The 22898-nt window shown below is 46.0% G+C and overlaps 1 protein-coding gene across 1 annotated transcript in view; it reads right to left on the bottom strand.

Annotated features, from left to right (window-relative positions):
* Positions 1–22898, bottom strand: part of LOC123809493 (NACHT, LRR and PYD domains-containing protein 1-like) — a 53072-nt gene that overhangs the window by 6320 nt on the left and 23854 nt on the right. Inside the window, 6 exon segments of the mRNA XM_045824693.1 lie at positions 492–617; positions 2054–2130; positions 2133–2312; positions 16645–16868; positions 18202–18277; positions 21118–21200. Coding sequence (XP_045680649.1) covers positions 492–617; positions 2054–2130; positions 2133–2312; positions 16645–16868; positions 18202–18277; positions 21118–21200 — 766 coding nt within the window.

Raw genomic sequence — 22898 nt, 5'->3', positions numbered from 1 at the left:
GAGGCTCCCAACGACCGAATTTCCCTGCCCTTTGACAACAGCACGTTGAGAGCAAACCCCCATTTCCTTGGATCTTCCTCCAGGCTACCCAGCCACATCCCAAATCAGAAATAGCTTCTTTCTGAGACCCTGTCCTGAGAGGCCCACGGTTCCCACTGGTGTGTGTTCTCAGGCTGCAATGAGAACGGACCTAGTGTGTTCACTATGGGTGTGTTCCTGATGCTTGTACTTGGAGAGCATCAACTCTCTGGACTCCAACCCTTCTCAGTTTCCCTAAGTCCACCCTGTTCTTGTTCTTGTCCTGAATGTGACCCTCACTCCTACCAGCTGTCTTTCTCCCAATCTTTGAAGCCTTCCCTCTCACCCCAAACCCCACTAGCTGTCAGCTGTACCCCAAATGGGCCTGTCCTGGGAAAGCCTGAGACCTGCCCCAGAGCTATGCCCAAGCATGACCTCTGACCTCAGGGAGGGGGAACACTGGGGCTGCTCACCTGAGAAATTACTTCCATCTCCTGTGAAGCAGACACAGTGTATCGGGAGCCCACATAGAGTGAGCTCAGCGGAGGCGGCTTGTGTAGTTGCACAAACTGGAAGGTCTTTTCTTCATCATCTATGGCCTAAGGAGCACAGAGAACACTGATCAGGGAGGACGGTCTGGATCTGGCTCAGAGATTCTGCCCTGTGGAATCCTGTCTGAGCAAAGTGAGGTGGTGCTTCCACAAGTTTCTGTGTATGGAGGAGGCTATACCCTCCATGGCATATTGATGCCCTGCTTACCTGCACCCCCCACACCCTGCCCCGCCCTGACTGCTACATGGAGAGGCCCACAGTTTGCCTCTGCCATGTGCAGGACCAGATTTATGGCAAGGATAAAAAAGAAGTGAGGATGGAAGATGGGGACAGCCCTGGGTATGGAACCCCCCTTCCTCTGACCCTGGAGAGAGGCTGATGAAGTGTGAGTGACGACTGATGAGTGATGTGTCCATGGTGAGTGAGGGAGCAGTGAACCTGGCTGAGGTAGGACTTAGGGGCCCAGGAGACCAGTCCATGGCTAAGGAGGGGCAGGATTACTCATATCTTTAAATTTTCCTGCTCTTTAAGAGGTTAATCGTATGCCCAGCTGACCCATCGAGAGGGCTGTGTGGGTGCCTGTCTGTTGGGAACCGCCCTGACTGGTATCAGAAGCTGAAACCCCCGCCTAAGCTAAGGCTAAGGGAACGCCCTTGGAACTGTGAGCCAGCAAGGAGGCAAAAGCTTGTCTTCCTGGCAGGAATGCTGCTTCTGCTGCTTTATTCATAACTGAACCCCAAAAAGCTTGGTCGGTTAGCCAAAGATGGGTAAGATTCCCCACAGGGGGAACGACCTAAGCCAGGCACGATCACTTTGGGAGGCCCCCCAAAAGAAGGACTTGGGGGGCTGCAGCAAAAGGGGGTGATGGACCCTCACTCCTCAGCTTTGACATAGCCTGAGTTCTCAGCGTCTGGAAGAAAATCTCCTTATCTCTCGGTTGCCTTAGTTCCCTTGCTCCACCTAAGCCTGAAACAATGACAGGGTGGTGCAGCTCGGTACTGAGAAGTGCGGATTCCCCAGGGTGATCAGGCCTAAGAAAGAACATGTAAATTACTGTGAAACCTTCTTTGTTTAGAATGCTCTCAGTTGAATGAGAAGGGTCTTAGGAGGAAGTTATTTTGTTCCTCAGTCTTACAGCTCTTTGACCCCCAACTCAATAGACTGGCAGAGTTCTTTGTTTTCTGTAGTTTCTTACTTCCCCCGAATGAGTACTGTACTTTACCTGAATTATTATGCAGAATGAGCCCAATAAAAGCAGGTATGGACTGTAAATCGGCGCTCTCCCCACTGGGGGGGGTGGCCATTTCGTCCCTACTTCCCCACAGAAACTAGTCTGTCTCTGTGCATGTGTTGTTTTTTCTCACGTGTTTATCGTCGAGCCATCCACAGCGTTCCGTGGTCACTGCTGGCCGGTGACCCACGCGCAACACCTGTCATGTCTCTGTCAGCCCACCCTGGCCTGGCCTTTCTGGTTTGGTGCCACCTTGCGAATGGAGCAGTCATTGGGAATCAGGTAGAGGTGGAAGGTCACTTCCTCATGCTGGAGGTGATGGTAGAACACACATTGGAGGTGATGGGAATGGGCAGGACAGCGTGGATAATTCTCAGTAGAACTCCGATGGGGGAGAAGCTAGGGTTCTCCAAGACTGCATAGTGGGGCTCCATCCTGGCTGGCTTCTCCAGGACTATCCCCTCCTCTTTCATGTGGGCCACTTGGAACCAGGACATGTCCATATTTTTTCCTGAAAAGAATGGATTTGAGAAATAAGGATTTAATGCCCTCATGGAGTCAGGCTTTGCAGGGGAGGTGTGGCCCTCAGGTGCAGGCTCAGTGGCCTCCCAGAGGAAACCAGCTAGGAGAGATGGAAGGACTGGGCCTGGGTTTTATTGTAGCTGCTGGCACAGGTTCTCTAGAGAGGGAGCACCTCTGATAGACCCTCAAGCTAGACCTATACTCAGTTCTTGGTCCTGGATCTGGGAAACGTATTGACCCATGGTTACCTGTGCTGGATTCTGTAATAATGAGGTCTGTTGAGTGAAGTTTGCAGGCCTGACTTCTCACAGGTAGAGAACAGCAAGGAGAAACTAGAGTGGGGAATGGAGTGTACATGGGTAGTGTACCTTTGTGGAGTGTTTGTCGTGAACCCTTCAAATCCTTCTCTTCTAGAAAGAACCAGCTCCGCCCTCATTGTGTGGGTCTTGGCAGGACTCAAGCTTGGTCTTCCACTTGGGAAGCTGCTGCTGCCATGAAGAAATGACAGAGGTGCGTGACCAGGATTTGACTAAGTGAATGCTCCTAACCAGGACCTTGATCTAGAGGTGGTGACACACAGGTAAAAGGATAGAGGTTCTTTTGGCAGCAGCCATGGATTCAAGAGTCCAGGAGCCACCGTGGCAGGAGAGATCTGCAAGGGCTGTGTCTGCAGCAGATGTCTCCCCGTTTTGCTTGTGACAGCTTTGACTTCTCAGCATTTTTGTTCACCACCTTTTTTTTTTCTTTGTCTGGTTGCCTAATCATGGTTGCCTAGTCATTTGCTATGACTGTGAGCTATTCAATATACTCTCTAGGCATTCCTTCTCTGAGTAAGTCAGCAGTTTTGGTTTCTTTGACTGCAGCCTAGATCTCTGACCAGTGCACCAGGTGTGAACCTTGATGCCACAGGGAGAGCTGGAGGGATGAAGGCTGGTAGTGGGAGAGACACTGGCCCAGGTGTCAGGAGACCTGGCTCCATCCCTGCATTGCCAGGAGACTGCTACATTGCAGGAAGTTTATGGGCATCTGAGGGATATACAGGAAAGGTCACAGGCACTCATTCTGCATGGGGACCAATGGGAACATTGCTGATTTAATTGCCTGAGGGGCTGTGGAGACTGCTACTCAAGTTTTCTCATTTATTAATTGCTTTTTTGTATGTGAAAAATACTACTACTGTGGTGTACACCGCCTGATGAAATGCAGAAGAATTTACCTCTTATCTCTCCAAGCAGAACAACTGTCATTACCATCTTTCCCTGTCTCATGAGTCTTTCTCTGTAGCAGCACCTCTTCGTGTTTCCATCACAGCAAGGAGCTTTGTTTCCTGTCTTTCCCATGCTGGTTTGAATGGCCACAAGCCCCAGCAGACCTTTCCAAGGGCTGCAGCATATGATTCCTGCTAGTGATGCAGCATCCCTGGTTTACCGCTCCCTTTTTGTTTCAGCACTGAGGTTGCTTCCATGTTAAACAGTCCTGCGGTGCACATGTTTCTGCAGAGAACTTTTCCATTTCCCTTGGGGTAGCACCTTGGAATTGATAAATCCCAAGAGAGGCAAAAGGTGTGTGAAAGGATGTAAACATTTCTGTGAGTTGCCATATTTTGCACAGTTGCTTCTCTAAGAGGTGGTGTACTTGACACTGCCATGATGATACTCAGTGGATGAGGTCGCCTTGCTCTTCAGGGAATGAGAATGTCCTCAGGTGTCAGATGGAGGAACTTAAGCCTTGAGCCCTCCGGAGCCTTGGGCGAGAGCTCTATACTCTGACCACAGTCTGAGGCCCTTGCAGGCACTCTGTGCCTTGCTACTGTTGGCTGAATTCTAGAAGGTGCTGTGTGTGCATCCACCTGGCTTTCTTGCTGTGGTGACCAACTGTGTGGCTTGCCTGGGACTGAGAGGGTTAAGAACTTTATGTAGGATCTCACCAAAGAAGTTAAAAAAAAAGTCAGCCAGTGCCCAATTCCTAAATGAGGCCACTGCTGGGCCCTGAGGTCTTTGTTTCCAGGAAAGCAGCAGCTTCAGCCAAGGTGGAGGCAACAGGGAAACCTCGAAAGGACTTGGTTTTCTGGCTGGGCCTGGCTCAGTGAGCTGCAATGAGACTCTGCATTTTTGTGCAGTATCCCAAGAAAACAAGTCCTGTCTGGTTACAGGGTGAGGCCCAGAATGTGGCCTAGAGAAAGCTGGTGGACATGGGCTCGGGCAGACCCCAGTGAGTGTGCATGGATCTGATTTTCCTGGTGGTCACATACCTGGGTTAGAATCCCACCTCTGGTCCAGCATCTTCACCTCTCTGTGCTTTGATTCTTCTTTTGTATAATGAGGGAAGCCATAGTTTGTAACTCACTGTATCATTAGGAAAATGAAGATGATATGAATATTCATGGAGCTGCCTTGCATGATATCAGACAAAGAGTGCTCAGTAATTGTGCACAGTTGAAATCAGGAGCCAAGTTTCAGGGGCCCTCAAAGGGAAGTGCCACCACTTGGTGAATTCATTCCTATCCTGATATGACCTTCAGTCCCAAAAGCTTAGGCTCAATTCCTTGTGTTGGACAAGTTCTTTTTACTTGGGCAAATCTCATTTCTCAGGCCAATCAGATGGAGGTAAAAGGCTGACCAGGGCAAGGCTAAGGTGTCCTCATCACAGGGAGGGGCCAGCTCACCCACCCTTGAGACAGTGGTGTGACTGGGGGGCTGGGAGCAGGAGCCGAAACACATTTGTCCTCTCAGACCCTGTTATATTCTGGCTCCAGGCCTTACACACAGGAGGTCTGTCCTGGAAAACCCTGGTGTGAGCAGGGAGTGGTGGTGTAGCCCCAAGCTTCCCAGGCCAAGAGTAGGCCAGGTTCTCTCAGTGATGGTCAGAGCTGAACATAATGACTCCATTGGCCAAGTGTCTGTGTCCTGAAAGGGCCCTGGAGATGTCCAGGGCAAAGTGCCTTTGGCACTTTATAGAAGGAGCAGGATATTTGTTGTGGAGGCTTATTCATCAGTCTATAGATGGTCAGGTGGGAGGAAGTTACCTGTCTCAGCTTGTTGTCAGAGCCCTCAGCACCTGCTCCTCAACTTTCCCATGTGAGTGGGCCTCTACAGCCCCTGAGCTACCTTGTGCCTCCCTCCCCACTGTTTCACTCCCAAATCTTCCCCAGTTAACTTTCCCTAGTGATGCTAGGTCAAGCCAGACACCCCGGGACCCTTGGGTCTCTCCCCTGGGGACTGGCCTCTGCTCCTCCTGAGGAGCAGCTTGAATTGACGGCTAGACTTTGTGGCCTCAACACAGGAGCCTCCCCTGGGTCTGGACAGCTATTTTCTTTAGTTTTTCATCTGTTTTTCTTTCTACTAGTTTCTGAATGATTGTCCTTAATACATATATTTTTTGACTGAGGACTCGAATATTTTAAAGTGTATACTTAAATTCTGAAGTAAATCAATTCCTATACATAGAAGTGATACTAAATATATTTAAATACTGGAGTGGAAGAATAATTAATACATCAGTCTATAGAGTCACATGCTGCTTAACCACAGAGATGCGCTCTGAGAAATGCACTTTTCGGCAATTTTGTCATTGTGTGAACTTCAGAGAGTGCACGTGCACAAACCTAGATGGCACAGCCTGCTGCACAGCTAGGCTCCAGGGAAGGCCTCCCTCGTATACGTGGTCTGTCAATGAGCAAATTGTTGTTATGGGTGAACGACTATAAATGAAACATTAGAAATATATCCTCCTATATTACCTAACCTATGCATATCATAAGGGTGCTTACCTTATGGCATAAGCTAGAACATGAATTGTTAATTGTTAATAAATCATTCTGTCATAATTCAATAAAGTTCCTGTCTGAGTCCTGATTGACAGGGGAACCGCATCAGGTCCTTCTCACTGTGTCACTAAGTTGACAGGCATGAGGCGTCTGGCAGCCAGCACTGGCTGGCTGTGCATCTGATGCCTCTCATGGCCTGGACTGGACAGCCTGAGCCATAGCCCCTGCCCCTAACACTGCTCCTGCTGCCCATGGGCTCAGACTCTGCTGCCCACCCCGGGGCAGGAGCAGAGATGCTGCCTCAGCCACCCTGTCTGTGCTGGCACAGGCGCAAACTCCGTTCTGTGCCTCTGTGGGCAACACTGGGCGTTGTTGTCAGGTCACTTGTGGTCTCAAAAAAATGGAGGATTCCTCTTTCCTGATGAGTCTGGAAGTATTTCAGCACTTTAACCAGGAGGGCAGGGGTAGTGCTGCCTTCACCTCCTTGTGAGTGACACTAGGACCTTCGGGCCGCTTCAGCAGTCTTACTTGCTGTTGGTATTGGCTTTTAGTTCTCTCTCTTTTTAAATACCCCCCCACTTTGGACGTTGTTATTGCTGCTTTATCTCCCAGTCTTTGGTTTGAGTTATCCAGATGTGTCTCCGTGTGTTGGCGGATCATTTCATCTCGCATCTCACACCTTCCAGATGGGGTCACTTTCCTTTTTCCTGAGACACATCCTTTAGGATTCCCTTAGTAAGGATTTGTTCGTGGAAAGCTATCTTGGCTTTGGTTTGTTTGCAAATGTCTATTTTTCACCTTCTTTAAAATTTTTTTTAACTAATTTTTTGGGGATGTCAATTGTTAATAGGATCACATAGGTTTCAAGTGTTCATTTCTGTGATAATAAACTGTATATTGCTCTGTGCACCCACCACCTACAGTCAAACCATCTTGGTCACCAGATATTAGCCCCCTGCACCCCCACTCCCTTGCCTTTGGCAACCACCACAGTGCTGTCTGTGTCCATGAGTTTCAGTGTTATATTCCACATGTGAGTAGAGTCATATGGTTCTTAACTTTTTATGACTGACTTATTTCACTTAGCATAATATTCTCGAGGTTCATCCACGTTGTTGCAAATGGCAGTATGTGTGTTTTCTTGTGGCTGAGGAGTATTCCATTGTGAATATGAGCCACATCCTTTTCATCCAGTCCTTTATGAAAGGACACCTTGGTTGTCTCCCTGTCTCGGCCACTGTGAATGATGCTGCAATGACAGAGGTGTGCACATGCCTTCATGAATACATGTGTTGGAGTTTTCGGGTAGACAGGAGGGGGATTACTGGATCACGTGGTAACTTTATTCTTAAATTTTTGAGGAACTGACAGACTGTTTTCCATAGTGGCTGTACCAGTCTACATTCCAACCAGCAGTGAATGAGGGTTCCATTTTCTCCACGTCTCTAACACTTGGTATTACTTGTCTTGTTGATAACAGCCATCCCAATAGATGTGAGGTGATATCTCATTGTAGTTTTGATTTGCATTTCCCTAACATACAGTGAGGTTATACATCGGCTCTGTTTTTACAAAGATTTTATTTATTTTAACATATTTTATTGATTATGCTATTACAGTTGTACCATTTCCCCCCCTTCACTCCCCTCCGCCCTGCACACCCACTCCTACCCACATTCCCCCCTTTTAGTTCATGTCCATGGGTCATATATAAGTTCTTTGGCTTCTACATTTCCCATACTATTCTTACCGCCCCCCACCCCCATCTATTTTCTACCTACCATCTGTGCTACTTATTCTCTGTACCTTCCCTGCCTTTCCTCCTCCCATTCCCCTGTTGCTAACCCCCCCATGTGATCTCCATTTCTGTGTTTCTGTTCCTGTTCTAGTTGTTTGCTTTTGTTTTAGGTGTGGTTGTTAATAATTGTGAGTTTACTATATTTTACTGTTCATATTTTTTATCTTCTTTTTAATAGATCAATCCCTTTAACGTTTCATATAATAAGGGCTTGGTAATGATGAACTCCTTTAACTTGACCTTATCTGAGAAACACTTTATCTGCCCTTCCATGCTGAATGATAGCTTTTCTGGATAGAGCAATCTTAGATGTAGGTCCTTGCCTTTCATGACTTGGAATACTTCTTTCCAGTCCCTTCTTGCCTATAAGGTCTCTTTTGAGAAATCAGCTGACAGTCTGATGGGGACTCCTTTGTAGGTTACTGTCTCCTTTTCTCTTGCTGCTTCTAGGATTCTCTCCTTAATTTTAATCTTGGGTAATGAAATTATGATATGCTTTGGTGTGTTCCTCCTTGGGTCCAACTTTTTTGGGACTCTCTGAGCTTCCTGGACTTCCTGGAAGCCTATTTCCTTTGCCAGATTGGGGAAGTTCTCCTTCATTATTTGTTCAAATAAGTTTTCATTTTGTTGCTCTTGCTATTCTTCTTCCAGAACCCCTGTGATTTGGATGTTGGAATGTTTAAAGTTCTCCTGGAGGTTCCTAAGCTTCTCATTTTTTTGAATTCTTGTTTCTTCATTCTTTTCTGGTTGGATGTTTCTTTCTTTCTTCTGGTCCACACCATTGATTTGAGTCCCAGTTTCCTTCCCATCACTATTGGTTCCCTGTACATTTTCCTTTATTTTGCTTAGCATAGCCTTAATTTTTTAATATAATTTGTGACCAAATGCAACCAATTCTGTGAGCATCCTGATCACCAGTGCTTTGAACTGTCCATCTGACAGGTTGGCTATCTCTTCATCTTAGTGTTATTTCTTCTGGAGCATTGATCTATTCTTTCATTTGGGCAAAATTTTTTTTGTCTTGATGTGCCTGTTACGTAGTGAGGGGCTGAGCTTTAGGTGTTCACCAGGGTGGGGCAGCCCAGTTGCTGGGTTGTAATGCTGTGTGTGGGGAGGTGGTCTAAGAGGGAACAATGGCACTTGTCCCACTCTCTGACAGATTTCAGTCACTTCCCCTGTTTCTCAAAAGCAAATTGGGCCCTGGGTCCTTCTGGTACTGATTCCTGTGTGGGTGGGTTTGTGTACATTCTAGGACCCTGTGGGTCTCTTCAATGAGCTCTCTTGTGAGACTGGGAGTTTCTCCCACTGCCACAACCCCCACAGGTGTTTTCAATCAGTGGTTTTAGGCTTTATTTTCCCTGCACTAGAGATCTGGGTTATGCGGTCTGTCTCACTCCCCAATTGTTCCTCCTGGTTTACCTGCATGCGAATGTGGGACCACCTGCTCCACCAGCTGCTGCCACAGCCTTTCCAGCCAGCTGCAGCCTTGTGAGCCCTGCTCCACAATCCAGCACTGGGTCCTCCAGCCGCCGCCTTGCCAGTCCTGGTCCTCTAGCCACCGCTCTGTCAGGAGTCCTCTCTGCACACCTGCCTCCACCCCTCCTACTGGTCTGGATGAATGTGTCTTCTTTAACTCTTTGGTTGTTGAACTTTCACACAGTTCGACTTTCTGTCAGTTCTGATTGTTGTTTTTTTTTGTTTGTTTGTTTTTAAATCGTTGTTGTCCTTTTGGTTGTGCAAGGAGGCACACTGTATCTACCTATGCCTGCATCTTGGCCGGCAGTCTATTTATTTATTTTGAGAGAGGGGAAGGGAGGGAGAAAGAGAGGGTGAGAAACATCAATGTGTGGTTTCCTCTTGTGTGCCTTTTACTGGGGATCTGGCCTGCAACCCAGGCATGTGCCCTGAATGGGAATTGAACTGGTGACTCTTTGGTTCACAGGCTGGTATTCAGTCCACTGAGCCACACCAGCCAGGGCAGTTGTACATTTTTTCATATATCTGTTGGCCATTTGTATGTCTTCTTGGAAGAGGTGTCTGTTCAGGTCCTTTGCAAATTTTTCATTTGGATTGTTTGTACAGCCCCATTCATTGATTTTTGCATTTACTTCCCTTGCACTTGGGGTCAAATTCATAAAATGTTCTCAGTGACCAAGGTCAATTTAGTACCTAATGTTTTCCTCTATGTAATTCATTGTTTCAGATCTGCCATTTAGTCTTTGAACTATGTTGGATTAATTTTTGTACTTGGAGACACACTGTAATCTGTTTTCATTCTTTTGCATGTGGCTTTCCAATTTTCCTGGAAACATTTATTGAAGAGGCTTTCTTTTCTCCATTGCAGTTTTCAGGCTCCTTTGTCAAAACTACCTGCCCATACACCCGTAGTTTTATATCTGGTTTCTCCATTCTGTTCCATTGATGTCTCTGTGTGTTTTTCTTGTAATACCATGCTGTTTTGAACATTGTAGCTCTGTAGTACCATTTGATGTCAGTAGTGTGATACCTCTGGCTTCATTCTTTTTTCTCATAATTGCTTTGGATATTTAGGATGTTTTGTGGTTCCATAGAAATCTGATGGCTTTTTATTTTATTTATTTAAAAGATGACATGGGGATGTTGATGGGGGCTGCATTAAATATGTATATTGCTTTGAGTAATATGTCCATTTTAACTATGTTGACGCTACCAACCCATGAACATGGAATATCTTTCCATTTTGTTGTATCTTTTTCAATCTCTTTTAATATGTGTACTTTTCAGTATCTAGGTCTTTTACAACCTTTGTTATTTTATCCCCAGGTATTTTATACCTTTGTTGCAATTACAAAAGGAATTGTTTTATTCTTTCCTTTTTCTGAAGTTTCCTTGTTGGTGAACAGGAAAGCAGTGGGTTTTTGTCCATTGATTCTGTATCCTGCCACTTCACTGTATTTTTTTTTTTTTTTGTCACTCCCAATAGTTCTTGATGGAGTGTTTCGGGTTTTCTCTGTACAGAATCACGTCATCAGTAAAAAGTGACAGTTTTGGTCCTTACTTCTCAATTTGGATGCCTTTTATTTTTTTCCTCTTGCCTTATTGTTCTGGCTAAGACTTCCAGAACTATGTTGAATAAAAGTGGTGAGAGTGGCATCCTTGTCTTGTTCCTGATTCTGGAGGGAAAGCTTTCAGTTTTTCACCATTGAGTGTGATATTGGCTGAGTGTTGTCATACATGGCCTTTATTATGTAGAGATACATTCCTTCTATTCCTATTTTGTTGAGTGTTTTAATGATAAATGGATATTGTGCCATATCAAATGCTATTTCTGCATCTATTGATAAGACCACATGATTTTATCCTTTCTTTTGTTAATGTGTGTATTTATTTTTTAATGTGTGTATTATACTGATTTTTTTGTATATGTTGAACTATCCTTGTATCCCTGTCATGAACCCCACTTGATCATGATGTATTATTTTTAAGTGTATTGTTGTATTTGATGTACTGGTATTTTGTTTAGAATTTTTGCGTATGTACTTATCAGAGATATTGGTCTGTAGTTTTCCTTTTTTGTTATCCTTGCCAGGTTTTGGTATCAGGGTTATGGTGGCCTCACACAACATGTCAAGAGGTATTGCCTCTTCAATTTTTTGGAAGTGTTTGAGAGGATAGATTTTATTTTTTATTTTTTAAAAATTGATTGATTGATTTTCCACATTATCTGGTGTATATTTTTCAATTAGTTAAAATTATATAGTAAATTAGATTTTTAAGTATATTTTATTGATTATGGTATTATACTTGCCCCAATTGTTCTCTCCCCTTGAGCCCCCTCCTCCCTGCACTCTCTCACCCTCCAGCACTACACTCCTGTCTTAGTACATGTCTGTGGAAGTTCATGTCCATGGGTCGTGCATATATGCTCTTTGGCTTCTACATTTCCTATACTATTCTTACCCTCCCCCTGTCTATTTTGTACCTACCATTTATGCTTCTTCTCCCCTGTACCTTACCCGCCATTCTCTACCTTCCCCCTCCCCACTGATAACCCTCCATGTGACCTCTATTTCTGTGATTTTGTTACTGTTCTAGTTGTTTGCTTAGTTTTTGGTTTTGTTTTTTAGGTTCATTTGTTGATAGTTGTTAGTTTGTTATCATTTTGCTGTTCAAAGTGTTTGATCTTCTTCAATTTTTTTAGAGAAGTCCCTTTGACATTTTGTGTAATCAGGGCTTGGTGAGGATGAACTCCTTTAACTTGACCTTATCTGAGAAGCATTTTATCTGCCCTTCCATTCTAAATGACAGCTTTACCAGATAGAGCAATCTTGGATGTAGGTCCTTGCCTTTCATGACTTGGAATACTTTTTTTCCAGTCCCTTCTTGCCTGCAAGGTTTCTTTTGAGAAATCAGCTGATAGTCTTATGGGAACTCCTTTGTAGGTAACTCTCTCCTTTTCTCTTGCTGCATTTAAGATTCTCTCTTTACCTTTAATCTTGGGAAACTTAATGATGGTGTGTCTTGGTGTGTTCTTCTTTGGGTCCAATTTCTTTGGATTCTCTGGACTTCCTGGAAGTCTATTTTCTTTGCCAGATTGGGGAAGTTCTCCTTCTTTATTTGTTCAAGTAAGTTTTCAATTTCTTGCTCATCCTTTTCTCCTTCTAGCACCCCTGTGATTCGGATGTTGGAATGTTTAAAGTTGTCCTGGACGTTCCTAAGCCTCTCCTCATTTTTTTTGAATTCTTGTTTCTTCATTCTGTTTCAGTTGAATGTTTCTTTCTTCCTTCTGCTCCAAAGTGTTGATCTGAGTCCTGGTTTCCTTACTGTCACTGTTGGTTCCCTGTACATTTTCCTTGATTTCACTTTGCATGGCCTTCATTTTTTGCCTCTATTTTGTGACCAAATTCAACCATTTCTGTGAGCATCCTGATTACCAGTGTTTTGAACTCTGCATCTGGTAGGTTGGCTATGTCCTCATTGCCTATTTCTTTTTGTGGAGCTTGGATTGATTCTTTCATTTGGGCCATATTTCTTTGTCTCAGCACGTCTATTATGTTGTAAGGGGCAGAGCCTTAGATACTCACCAGGGTGGGGCAAAGCACGTTGCTGAGTTGTGGTGTGTATGTGGGGGAGGGGTCAGAGAGGGTACAATGCTGCTTCCTTGGCTCTCATCCCACTTTCTGTCACTTCCCTCGCTTCCCACAAGTGGATTGTGCCCTTTTAGGTGCCAATTCACAGGTGGGTGGGTTTCTGTATGTTTTAGGACCCCGTGAGCTTCTCCTACTGACTCTCATGTGAGGCTGGGAGTATCCCTTGTTGCTACAACCCAAAAAGATTTTTTAAAATCCCAGGGTGTTGAGTCTTTAGTTTCCCACAGTGAGCCCTGAGTTACGGTCTATCTCATTCCCCCATTGTTTCTCCTGGTTTATCTGTGCAAGACTATGGGATCACCCATGTGGTCTGCTGTCTTGCATTAACACGCATCCTCTCCTCCATGAGTACCTGTCTCCGCACCTCCTACCCATCTGGATGAACGTTTCTCTAATTCCTTGGCTGTCGAATTTCCATGTGAATACTTTTCTGGCAGTTCTGGTCATTTTTTGTTTTAAAATTGGTTGCTATCCTTCTTTTGGTTGTGTGAGGAAGCAAAGCATTTCTGACTATGCCTCCATATTGGCTGGACTATGCAGTAGAGTTCTAATTTCAAGGCACTTGCTGAGAGAATATGGTTGGTATCAGTCCATTCTTCTTGCATTTGTTGAGGCTAGTTTTGTGATCCAGCATAGGATCTAGCCTTGAGAATGTCCCATGTGCACTGGAGAAGGGTGTATAATCTCATGATCTGCGAAGAAAGATTCTGTATATGTCAATTATGTTCATTTTATCTAATGTGTGAGTTAAAACTGATAATTCTTGATTGACTCTCTGTTTGGATGATCTATCTGGAGCTGTCAGTGGAAGATTAAGGTCCACAACCATGATTGTGTGTTGGACTGTTTCTCCCTTTAGCTCTGTGAGTAATTGCTTTATAAATTTTGGTGCTCCCTGATTGGGTGCTTACATATTAAGAAGTGTTTTCTTCTTGATGTAGTGTCCCTTTACCATTGTAAAATGTCCATCTTTGTCTCTTTTTACCTTTGTTATCTTGAAATCTATTTTGTCAGTATCAGTATGGCTACAGATGCCTTTCTGTGGAGGTTATTTGCTTGGAGAATTATTTTGAACCGTTTCACTTGCAATCTACCTTTGTCTTTGCAGCTTAGATGTGTCTTTGAAGGCAGCATATGGTTGGGTTTTGTGTTTTGATCCAGTTTGCTAGTCTGCGCCTCTTCACTGGTGAATTCAGTTAACTGGTGGTAATTATTGATGTATGAGCATTTCCTATAGCCATTTGATCCTTTGTTTTCTGATCATTCTGTGCCTCCATAGCTTCATTTCCTTTGTGTTCCTGCCAATAGATTTTGTTTGGTGGTATTCCATGCTTTTTTGCTCGTATTTTAAAGCTAAGTTTCTCAGTTTTTTTTTTGTGGGTGTGCTACCATTAAGTTTATTTAAAAAGTTGCATATTTACAGTAGATTTTCTTTTATTTTGAATGTGTCTGATCTCCATCCTCCTTTGCCAGTTGAAACCTTTGCACCCTCCCCTTTTATGTTTCTGTTGTCAGAAAGTATCCTTGTTTACGCTGCAAGTATTTTTTTCTGTGATCTTACTCATGTTCTTGGGAACTTTACTCTTTGTTTCAGGTAGAAAAACTCCCTTGAATATTTCCTGCAGTGGAGGTTTTCTGGTGATAAATTTTCTCAGCCACTCTGTGCCTGGAAAAGTCTTGATTTCTCCTTGATATTTAAAGGATAAGTTTGCTGGATATATTATTCTTGGGTGGTAGTGCCTGCCATTTTGTATTTTGAATATTTGTTTCCACTCTTTTCTGGCTTGTACAGTTTCTGTTGAGAAGCCCAATAATAACCTGATGAGCTTTCTTTATAGGTCACTTTCATTTTTCCCTGCCTGCTTTGAGAACATTTTATTTTTCATTAATTTTTGACAATTTTAATACAATGGGCCTCTTCAGATTAAATTAAATGGGTGTTCTGTTTCCTTTTGCATCTGAGAATCTAGTTGTTTTCATAGGTTTGGGAAGCTCTCATCCACTATTTGTTTGAATAGGCTGTCTTTTCCCTTCTCCCTCCCTTCTCCTTCTGGTGTACCTATAATTCTCATATTGCTCTTTCTGATTGAGCCTGGCAGTTCTCACAGAGCTCTTTCATTTTTCTATGCTCAGTTCTCACTTGTTTCCTCTGCATCATTTCTAGATTCTTATCTTCAATATCACTAATTCTTTCCTCCATCTGATTGGCTCTGTTTCCTATGCTCAGTAATTTATTCCTGTTCTCCTTCTTTATTGAATGGTTCATCTCCAGGGGTTCTGTTTGGTCCTTTTTTAAACTTTCAGCCTCTTTGGTAAAATACTTATTTTCTTCATTAATTTGTTTTCTGAGTGTATCGAATTGTCTGTTTATATTTTCTCACATGTTGTTGAGTATTTTCAGAACTGCAATCTTGAATTCTCTGTTATTTATATCACATATTTCCCTGTGTTCCAGTTTGCTTTCTGGAGATTTTCCATTTTCTTTCTGAGATGCCTTTCTCTTTCAGTTATTCATGGTATTTGCTGGGCTGCTTCTATGTCTAGGCATCCGTGTATTGGTAATTCACTAGCAGATTTCTATGAAGAGGTCTTTCTACTATTTTCCAGCAGGTGGCAGGAAATCACAAGTTTTTTTGGCTCTGTGAAATCCTAAAGCTGACCTCTATGGCTGCAGTTAGCATGCCACATGCAGCCATGATGTTTGGGGGTAGGGTTTGTTTTGTTCACTCAGTACTGTGACTTTCAACCAACAATGGGTGACCACTGTGCCCCAACAGGGGATCAGTTACTGAGGGAAATAAGGATTTTGATGTCATAGTCCTTGTGTTTACATAGGATCTAAAACCTGTGCTCTAAACCTGATAGGAAGGGGGACGGGGAGGAGAAATCTGTGAGGTTAAGGGGCGTCAGGGCTCAGGGGCTCCATTTCTAGGACTGATACCTAGACATGATATTTCCGTTGGTTCTTACATACGATGCCTTGTGCATGGTTTCTGAGTTTTTTGACTGAGAACCTATATCTCTTGTAACTTTATCTGTGGGAAGTCTTTGGAGGTGAGAGAGTTTGGGACAACCATGTAACCATTTATGTCTCTGTCTCCTACTGGGTGCCCCTCTTTTCTGGCTTGAGCTCTCCCTTGGAGTCTGGTGACACTGTTTCTTCTCTCTGACTGTGGCAGTACCAATGGCTTTTCATTTGTTGTTAGACTTCAGAGGCCCCAACCTTTCTTGTTTGTTCACTTAGTCTTACTTTGCAGATAGTCTTGTCTTTGAAGAGTGTTTTTGAAAATCCCAACTGAGTATATTTTACTTCTTCCAGTGACCCTGAGTGATACCATCTATTTGAAGACAACTTACAAAGTGCTGGTTATTATAGTTATAGAGGAGACTACGTTTGATAGGAAGTAATTCAGGCAAAAGTAATTATGAGGCTTGGGAATAAAAATGTTTCAAAAAAATTATGCCGCAAGCACTGTGGAATGAGAGAGAAAGCTGTCTGCACTTCTGTAAGCCTCCCTCAGCCTGTGTAAAGAAGTCATAAACTCCTCCCTCAGGGCATTGCCAACTGAAGCAATTCCAGGCCCATTCTCACCACCATCACCTGCCCTCCACACCCCCACTTGCTTACCTTGGAGATCTACAAAGTGAGGGAGGTACACAGCTGCCATGGCTCCTGGTTCAGCCTTGATGTCAAACAGAGGCCCTGCCACCACCCAGCTGTGCTGTGGGTCAATCTGGTCCAGGAACTGTCTCCAAGCACAGAATTCAACCTCAATGGTCACTGGCCTCCTCACCACAAAGTGGAGACCTGTGTTGGGCCAATGGTAGGAGCCAGCCACAGGGAAGCAAACTCTGGGAGAACAGGGAGAGGTAGGCAGTGAATTACTCACTCTACACAACCTCGCTGAGCACCTACTGAATGCCCAACCCCATGCATGGCCCTGTGTGTCCAGCAGAGTGGCTGTGAGCTCAGATACCATTGTCAGAGGGATGTGGGTTTAAGTACTGGCCCCTCTGCTCTCTATTGTGGATCCCTGAGCAAGTCACTGATGTCCCTCATCTGTTTTCTTCTTTGTAAGTAAAGTAAGAATAGCGCCACCTCCTGGAGTTGTGAGTGATAAGTGACCTAATGTGTGCTGACAGTTCATACAGGTATGGGTGTGGTTAGCTGTTTCTATAATGATAATGGGATAATAATAATACTAATAACAATAAAATAGGAAAGGGTTATTGTTTTAAGGGGTCCATTTCTCAATACTTAAAGCAATTTATATGGTGATATAAATGATAACCACTTGGAGCTTAAGGAAACACTACACAGAGATCGTACACTTTACCCAGGTTCCCTGTGGGTAAAAAGTGGGTCCCTGGGATGTTTAGCGTCTGTGTGTAAGTTGGGGATAATACTGTCTCCCAGCTGAGATCATGCCTGTGACAGGGAATGGCACTGTGTGATGTAAGAGCTGGGGACTAAAATTATAGACGTTTATTACTTAGGACTGGGAACCCTGTGGAGGCAGGGCTGCCACATGCAGGTCAGGGCTCCTCGTTTCTGGTATGGTCCTTTACAGAGGGGATATTTATAAAGCAGGAACGTGTAGATGGAATGAGATTTAAATGAGATTTATGAGACATAGCAAACCAAATACAATGAAGGGACTTTGTCTGGATCCTGATTAGAACAGACCAACTGCAAGGACACATCTTGGACAACTGAGCAGATCTGAATACAGACTGGGTGTTTGATGACTTGTAAACATTGTTAGATATGATAGTGGTGTTGTGGTTATGTAAGAAAAGGCCTTTATGTGTATTTTTCAAAGTGCATCACAAAATATGTAAGGATAAATCACCTGATCACTTGGATTTAAAACACTGTAACAACAAAATGGGGGAAAGTGAAGAGTTGAAACAAATATGGTAAAATGGTTGTTGGAACCAAGTAATTGGAAAGTAGAAGTTCTTTGTATTCTATTTTTGGGTGTCTTTGAACTTTTCATAATAAAACCTCTTTTTCCATAATAAAATCACCAACCCAGTATCTCAGCCCTGCCTCTGCCTGTTGGCTTGGCAATGGAGGGGACCCAGTGGCTGTGAGTGGGATGTGGAGAGTCTGTTGGGAACCTGTGAGGGGAAGGCGGGGCTTGAGGTAGAGTGTCCTGGCAGAGTGAGTCCCCTCACTCACCGGTACAGACTCTTGCCTTTGTCAAACACGTCTGGAGCCACAGGCCCTGTGGGGCCCCAAAAGTCATCTTTAGGCCCTAGAGGGAGAAGAGAGACAGAAGGGTTCCACCTGCGCTATGTGAGGGTAGCTCTTCTCTGGAATAGCAGGGTGGTGGTCAACTTTAGGTTCTCCTGTCTGGTCACCCCCACTTTGGTTCTCCCATGGAGGGTGCTTCCAAAGGTGGGTCTGCCTGAACCTTGGCAAGCAGTGTGTCTGGAACCTCTGTCCCTGCTCCTGGGGCTGCCTGCCTGCTGTGTGAGGAGGCCAACACTGCTGCCCCCTGACCACACTCTTGCCACTCCCCCTTCTCACTGGTCCAGAGGTATTGCTATTCCAGCCTCTACTAGGAAGGTAAGTTGTGAGAAGAGCACGGCTCAAAAATTGGATGGCCAGGGATGAAGAGAGCACTCCCAGGCCTCCTAGTGTGGGCCTTGGGAGACTGGGCCCTGGTCAGAGTCTGAGACATGCCAGTGATGCCTGGAGAGGAGGGGCCTCAGTCCCTGAGGCTGGGAGAGAGGGAAGCAGAGATCTTGCAAGGTTCCAGGTGCGAATGTTCTTGGATGGGGAAGGGCTGTTTGAGAGGGCATTTTGGCATGTCCTACACCAGAGGAAGGGGGATGGAGAAGGTGACCTTCCACATTCCCCTCTCTTATCCCAAATAATGATACTTCCAGCCTGACCCTTCAAAGTACCTGATTCTGGTGTCTGCCATTTGAGTGGGGATGTGTCATCATCCATCTCTCCTTTACCTGGGGTCTCCTTAGAGCTCATTGGACTTGGCCTCCTAGAGACAGAGTTGTTCATTGTCCCTGAGATGTTGGAGGAAGCTGGTTCTTCCTACATGACATCCCCCTTAAATTCAACTCATCAGAATTTCTACTCATCGCCTCCATCTGAGACTCTCCCACAGGCCCTGTCTCCGTGAACGGCCCCCAACAACCCAGCTAACCAGGCCAGAACTGTGGTGTATTTCTGACTCCTCACTCCCTCTGAGAGCAGATGGATCCATCAGCTGCCTCCAGAATAGCTCTCCTTTTCTAGACCCTTCTCTCTCCCTCCATGCCTTCCACCCTAGTCCTGTACTGGGATCTCTGGCTTGAACCATGTAATCCTCTCCCTGATGGTCCCCTTCTTCTTCTCTTGTCCATCTCTGGACAATTTCTACACAGCAGCTGAGCTTCAATATGAACCCGACCCAGCACTTTGCTGCTGAAGCCCTGCAATCTCTATTACTTTAGGGGTAGAATCAAAAGTTTTTAACGTGGTCCAAAAGTCTACCTGTGCCTCTGTTCCCCCCATTCCAGTCCACAATCCACCTGTGTTCACACTCCCTGCTCACTCACATTCAGTCCAGTGCTTCTCTAAGACTCACACCAAGAAGTTTTTTTTTTTTTAAGATTTTATTTATTTTTAGAAAGGGAAGGGAGGGAGATAGAGAATGAGAGAAACATCAATGTGCGGTTGCTGGGGGTAATGGCCTGCAACCCAGACATGTATCCTGATTTGGAATTGAACCTGCAACACTTTGGTTCGCAGCCTGTGCTCAATCCACTGAGTTACGTCAGCCAGGGCACCAAAAGTTTTTTTTAAAACACAGATCTTGGGCTCACCCTATAGATTCTGATTCAGCAGGTCTGAATGGGGCCTGATATGTCCATTTTTTTAAGCTTTGGAAGCATGGTTATTAAAGCCCGGGACAGGATAACAAGGAAAGGCTCAGGATAGAAGCAACAGGAGAGAGCAGAGGCCAGGCTGCTTTGGTTCACTGGGAAGTCAGAGAAGAGGTGCCTTGGAGGCAAGTTTAAGGGGTTAGCAGGGGAAAAGCTGCCACTGCCCATTGCTCCCTGATTGCAAGACTTCCGAGTCCCCTAGAGTTTCAGATGTGCACTCCTGAGGGAATAGAGAGATGTGGGTGTTCTCCCGGGAGGGAGAGCGTGATGAGATGTGCATTTCAGATGAGCTCTCAGGGATGCTGATGCTGACCCACACTTAAGAGTAGCACTGCTCCTGGTCCCTGGCCTTCTCTGTTCCTCCAAGGAGCTCAGATCAGAGCCTCTACCTCTGCCTGGAACTGGCCCTTCTCAGACCAGCTAAGCCCTCCCATGTTTCAGAGCTCAGCTCAGGCCCTTTGGACAGAGTCCAATAGGCCCATCAGTGCCCTCACCCTGACCCTAGGCACAGTGACACTGGCGGGGGTCACCTGGGCCTGTGTCCCTGCTGAGTGAAGCTCCTGAGAGCTGGGCCCTTCCTCAGAGCCCTGTGTTTAACACACTGCGGGTCGGAGGGGATGCTGGTTCCCCAATAAAGGGGCCTTGCCCTGAGCCTTGGAGCCCTTTCCTTCCACATCAGGTGAGATAGATCTCTCAGAACCGGGACACAGGGCACTTGCAGTCATAGGCCGAATACACAATAAAGGAACAGGGGGTCTGCAGCAGGTTCCCAGGAGGAAGATGGACTCTCCTGTTCCTGAGGTGTACCCCTCCTGCTGGACTGTGGACAGAAGATGTTTATATAGATGAGGGGTGGGAGGGGGGCTTTCCCCCACAAAGCTCTCTCTCCCTGTCTCTGCCCCTCAGGGTCATTGCTTCCATGCTCCAAATTTCACCCACTCCCCCCTTCACTTTTTTTCATTTGTTCATCTCCTCACTCATCTAAGGGAAGGGTTTTGGCAGAGAAGGGACCTAACTGTGTTTGCACTAAACAAAGAAAGAATCTCACTCTGGCTGCTGTGGTTTCTTGGCTCCTTTCTGGCTGTGATTGTCTCTGCCTCCAACCTCGCCCCACCCCCTTTTGGCTCCTGTCTCTGGATCAGCCTCAAGAGGTGAGCCCTGGGCCTGGGTCAGCTCCAGGGAGTTCTGGGTCTCCCCTCTTACCCACTTTCTGTGGGCAGCTGAGGCTTCTCCAGGTTCAGGGACCTCAGCATCTCTGTCACCTGCTCACTCTGCTGGCTCTGGTCCAGGCTGCAAACACAAAGGAAGCCCCATTACCCTGGGACCCTACATGATTTCATATACCTCAGGGCCAAGAATCATGGAATCTTCTATCTCCCACAGGAACCTGTAGTAGGTTGGGTTCCCTGAAGTCAGGTTCTAAGGTGAAAAATAGCATTAGGAGGTTTACAAGAGGTGTTCCTAGGTCAACCCCAGGGCAAAGGAAGGGAGGGAGCAGGACTGGGAAGAAGGACAAGTTGGGCTGTGATGCAGTCTCCAGGGACACAGCTGTCCCTGAGGGACTTCTGATGTGGGAGTGACCCTCAGAGCTGCTGCATACTGGGAGGAGGGGCTGGGTCTTTATATCCCAACACTGGTCAGTAGTTGTATGCAGGTGACCCCAGGAGGTGGACGTGACCTTGTGTGAGATGGCCTCACATGTGAGGGGCCATCCCTGTAGCTTGGCTGCCTGCTTCACTCTCATGTGCTGGGGTTATGCCTTCATTCCTGAAAGGGAAGTGGACAGCACTTCACAGCCGCCACCAGAGGACAGCGTGTTCCCATGGCCTAAAATGAGCACAGATGAGTAGGTCCTGGGGTTTCCTTCCTAGAGTCTAGAAAGTTTTCTGGAAAGACAGAGCCCTGTTCCTGTTCTCACAGCAGTATGTCCTGGGGGTGTCTGTTGCATTTGGGAGCAGCTCCCCACTCTGGGCATCCATGTCCTCATCTCCAACAGGATGGCTCTGCTCTGCCTATTTTGAGCCATGGTCATAGAGGTGAGAAGACCCTGCTCCCTGTAAAGGGTGCACACCATACTCATTACCATTGTCAGAGCAGCTCTCCCCTGGAGAGGGTGTGGGGACACAATGTAGGAAGGGGCCCCTCTCATCCAAGTCCCAGGGCTCTAGGAAGGAAGGAAGAGGCAGAAACTTTTGCAGGATGTCCAAGAGCAAGCTGCTTGGAGGCCACCAAGAGGTACTCAGTAACTGGTGAGTTGGGCAATAATGCAGACCTGGCTCTGGAGAGGCCCTTGAACATACGGGGGTTGTGGTAGCCACAGCTGCCCAGTGCAGAGGGGCTGGGGTGTGAAGATGCTAGCCCCATGGACTGGAGCTCCCTTGTGTGTGAAGGGTCAGAGCTGGCTTTGGGGGACCTACATGTAGAGTGTTTAACCCCTGCTATCCTGCTCTTCCTGCTGCTCTGAGTTGGAGAAAGGGGGGCCTGTTGGAGGAGGAAAGGTTAAGGGCTCAAGCTTTCCTGTCCCCTCTGAGAGCCGGCAACTGGAGCTTCAGCCAAGATCTCAGGGTCAGGACATGAGGTTTGGAGCTCTGCCAGCTCTGAGAGTGTGTGATGTGGTCCCAGCCAGAGCCAAGGGAAAATGTTGCCAGAAACAGCCTGTGAGCTTGTTTTCAGACTGCAGAGGAGAGAGGAAGAGGCTGAGAGGCAGTGTGAGATTAAGGGTCCTTGCACCGCAGCCACACAGGGCTCCAGGGCTCTGAGCCTGTGTCTGTCTCCCCAGTGCTCTGCTCTTTGCCTGGACTGCGGCCCCTGCCTGGGCCTGGTCAGCTGCTGTTTGTGCTTCAGGTCTCAGACTGATGTCACTCCCCAGGGAAGCCCTCCCTGCCCCTCAGTCTAATTCCATCTCCTCCCATGTCACACTCTCATAACACAGTGCATGTTCCCTTTGCAAACTCCATGGGGCTTAGAAATGCACATAGTGTGTTAATA

Source organism: Phyllostomus hastatus, unplaced genomic scaffold, assembly GCF_019186645.2.
Source record: "Phyllostomus hastatus isolate PE091 unplaced genomic scaffold, TTU_PhHast_1.1 phas_scaffold_55, whole genome shotgun sequence".
Taxonomy (NCBI): Eukaryota; Metazoa; Chordata; class Mammalia; order Chiroptera; family Phyllostomidae; genus Phyllostomus; species Phyllostomus hastatus.
Note: the sequence above shows the minus strand (reverse complement) of the source record. Positions and strands in the feature narration are given on the sequence as shown.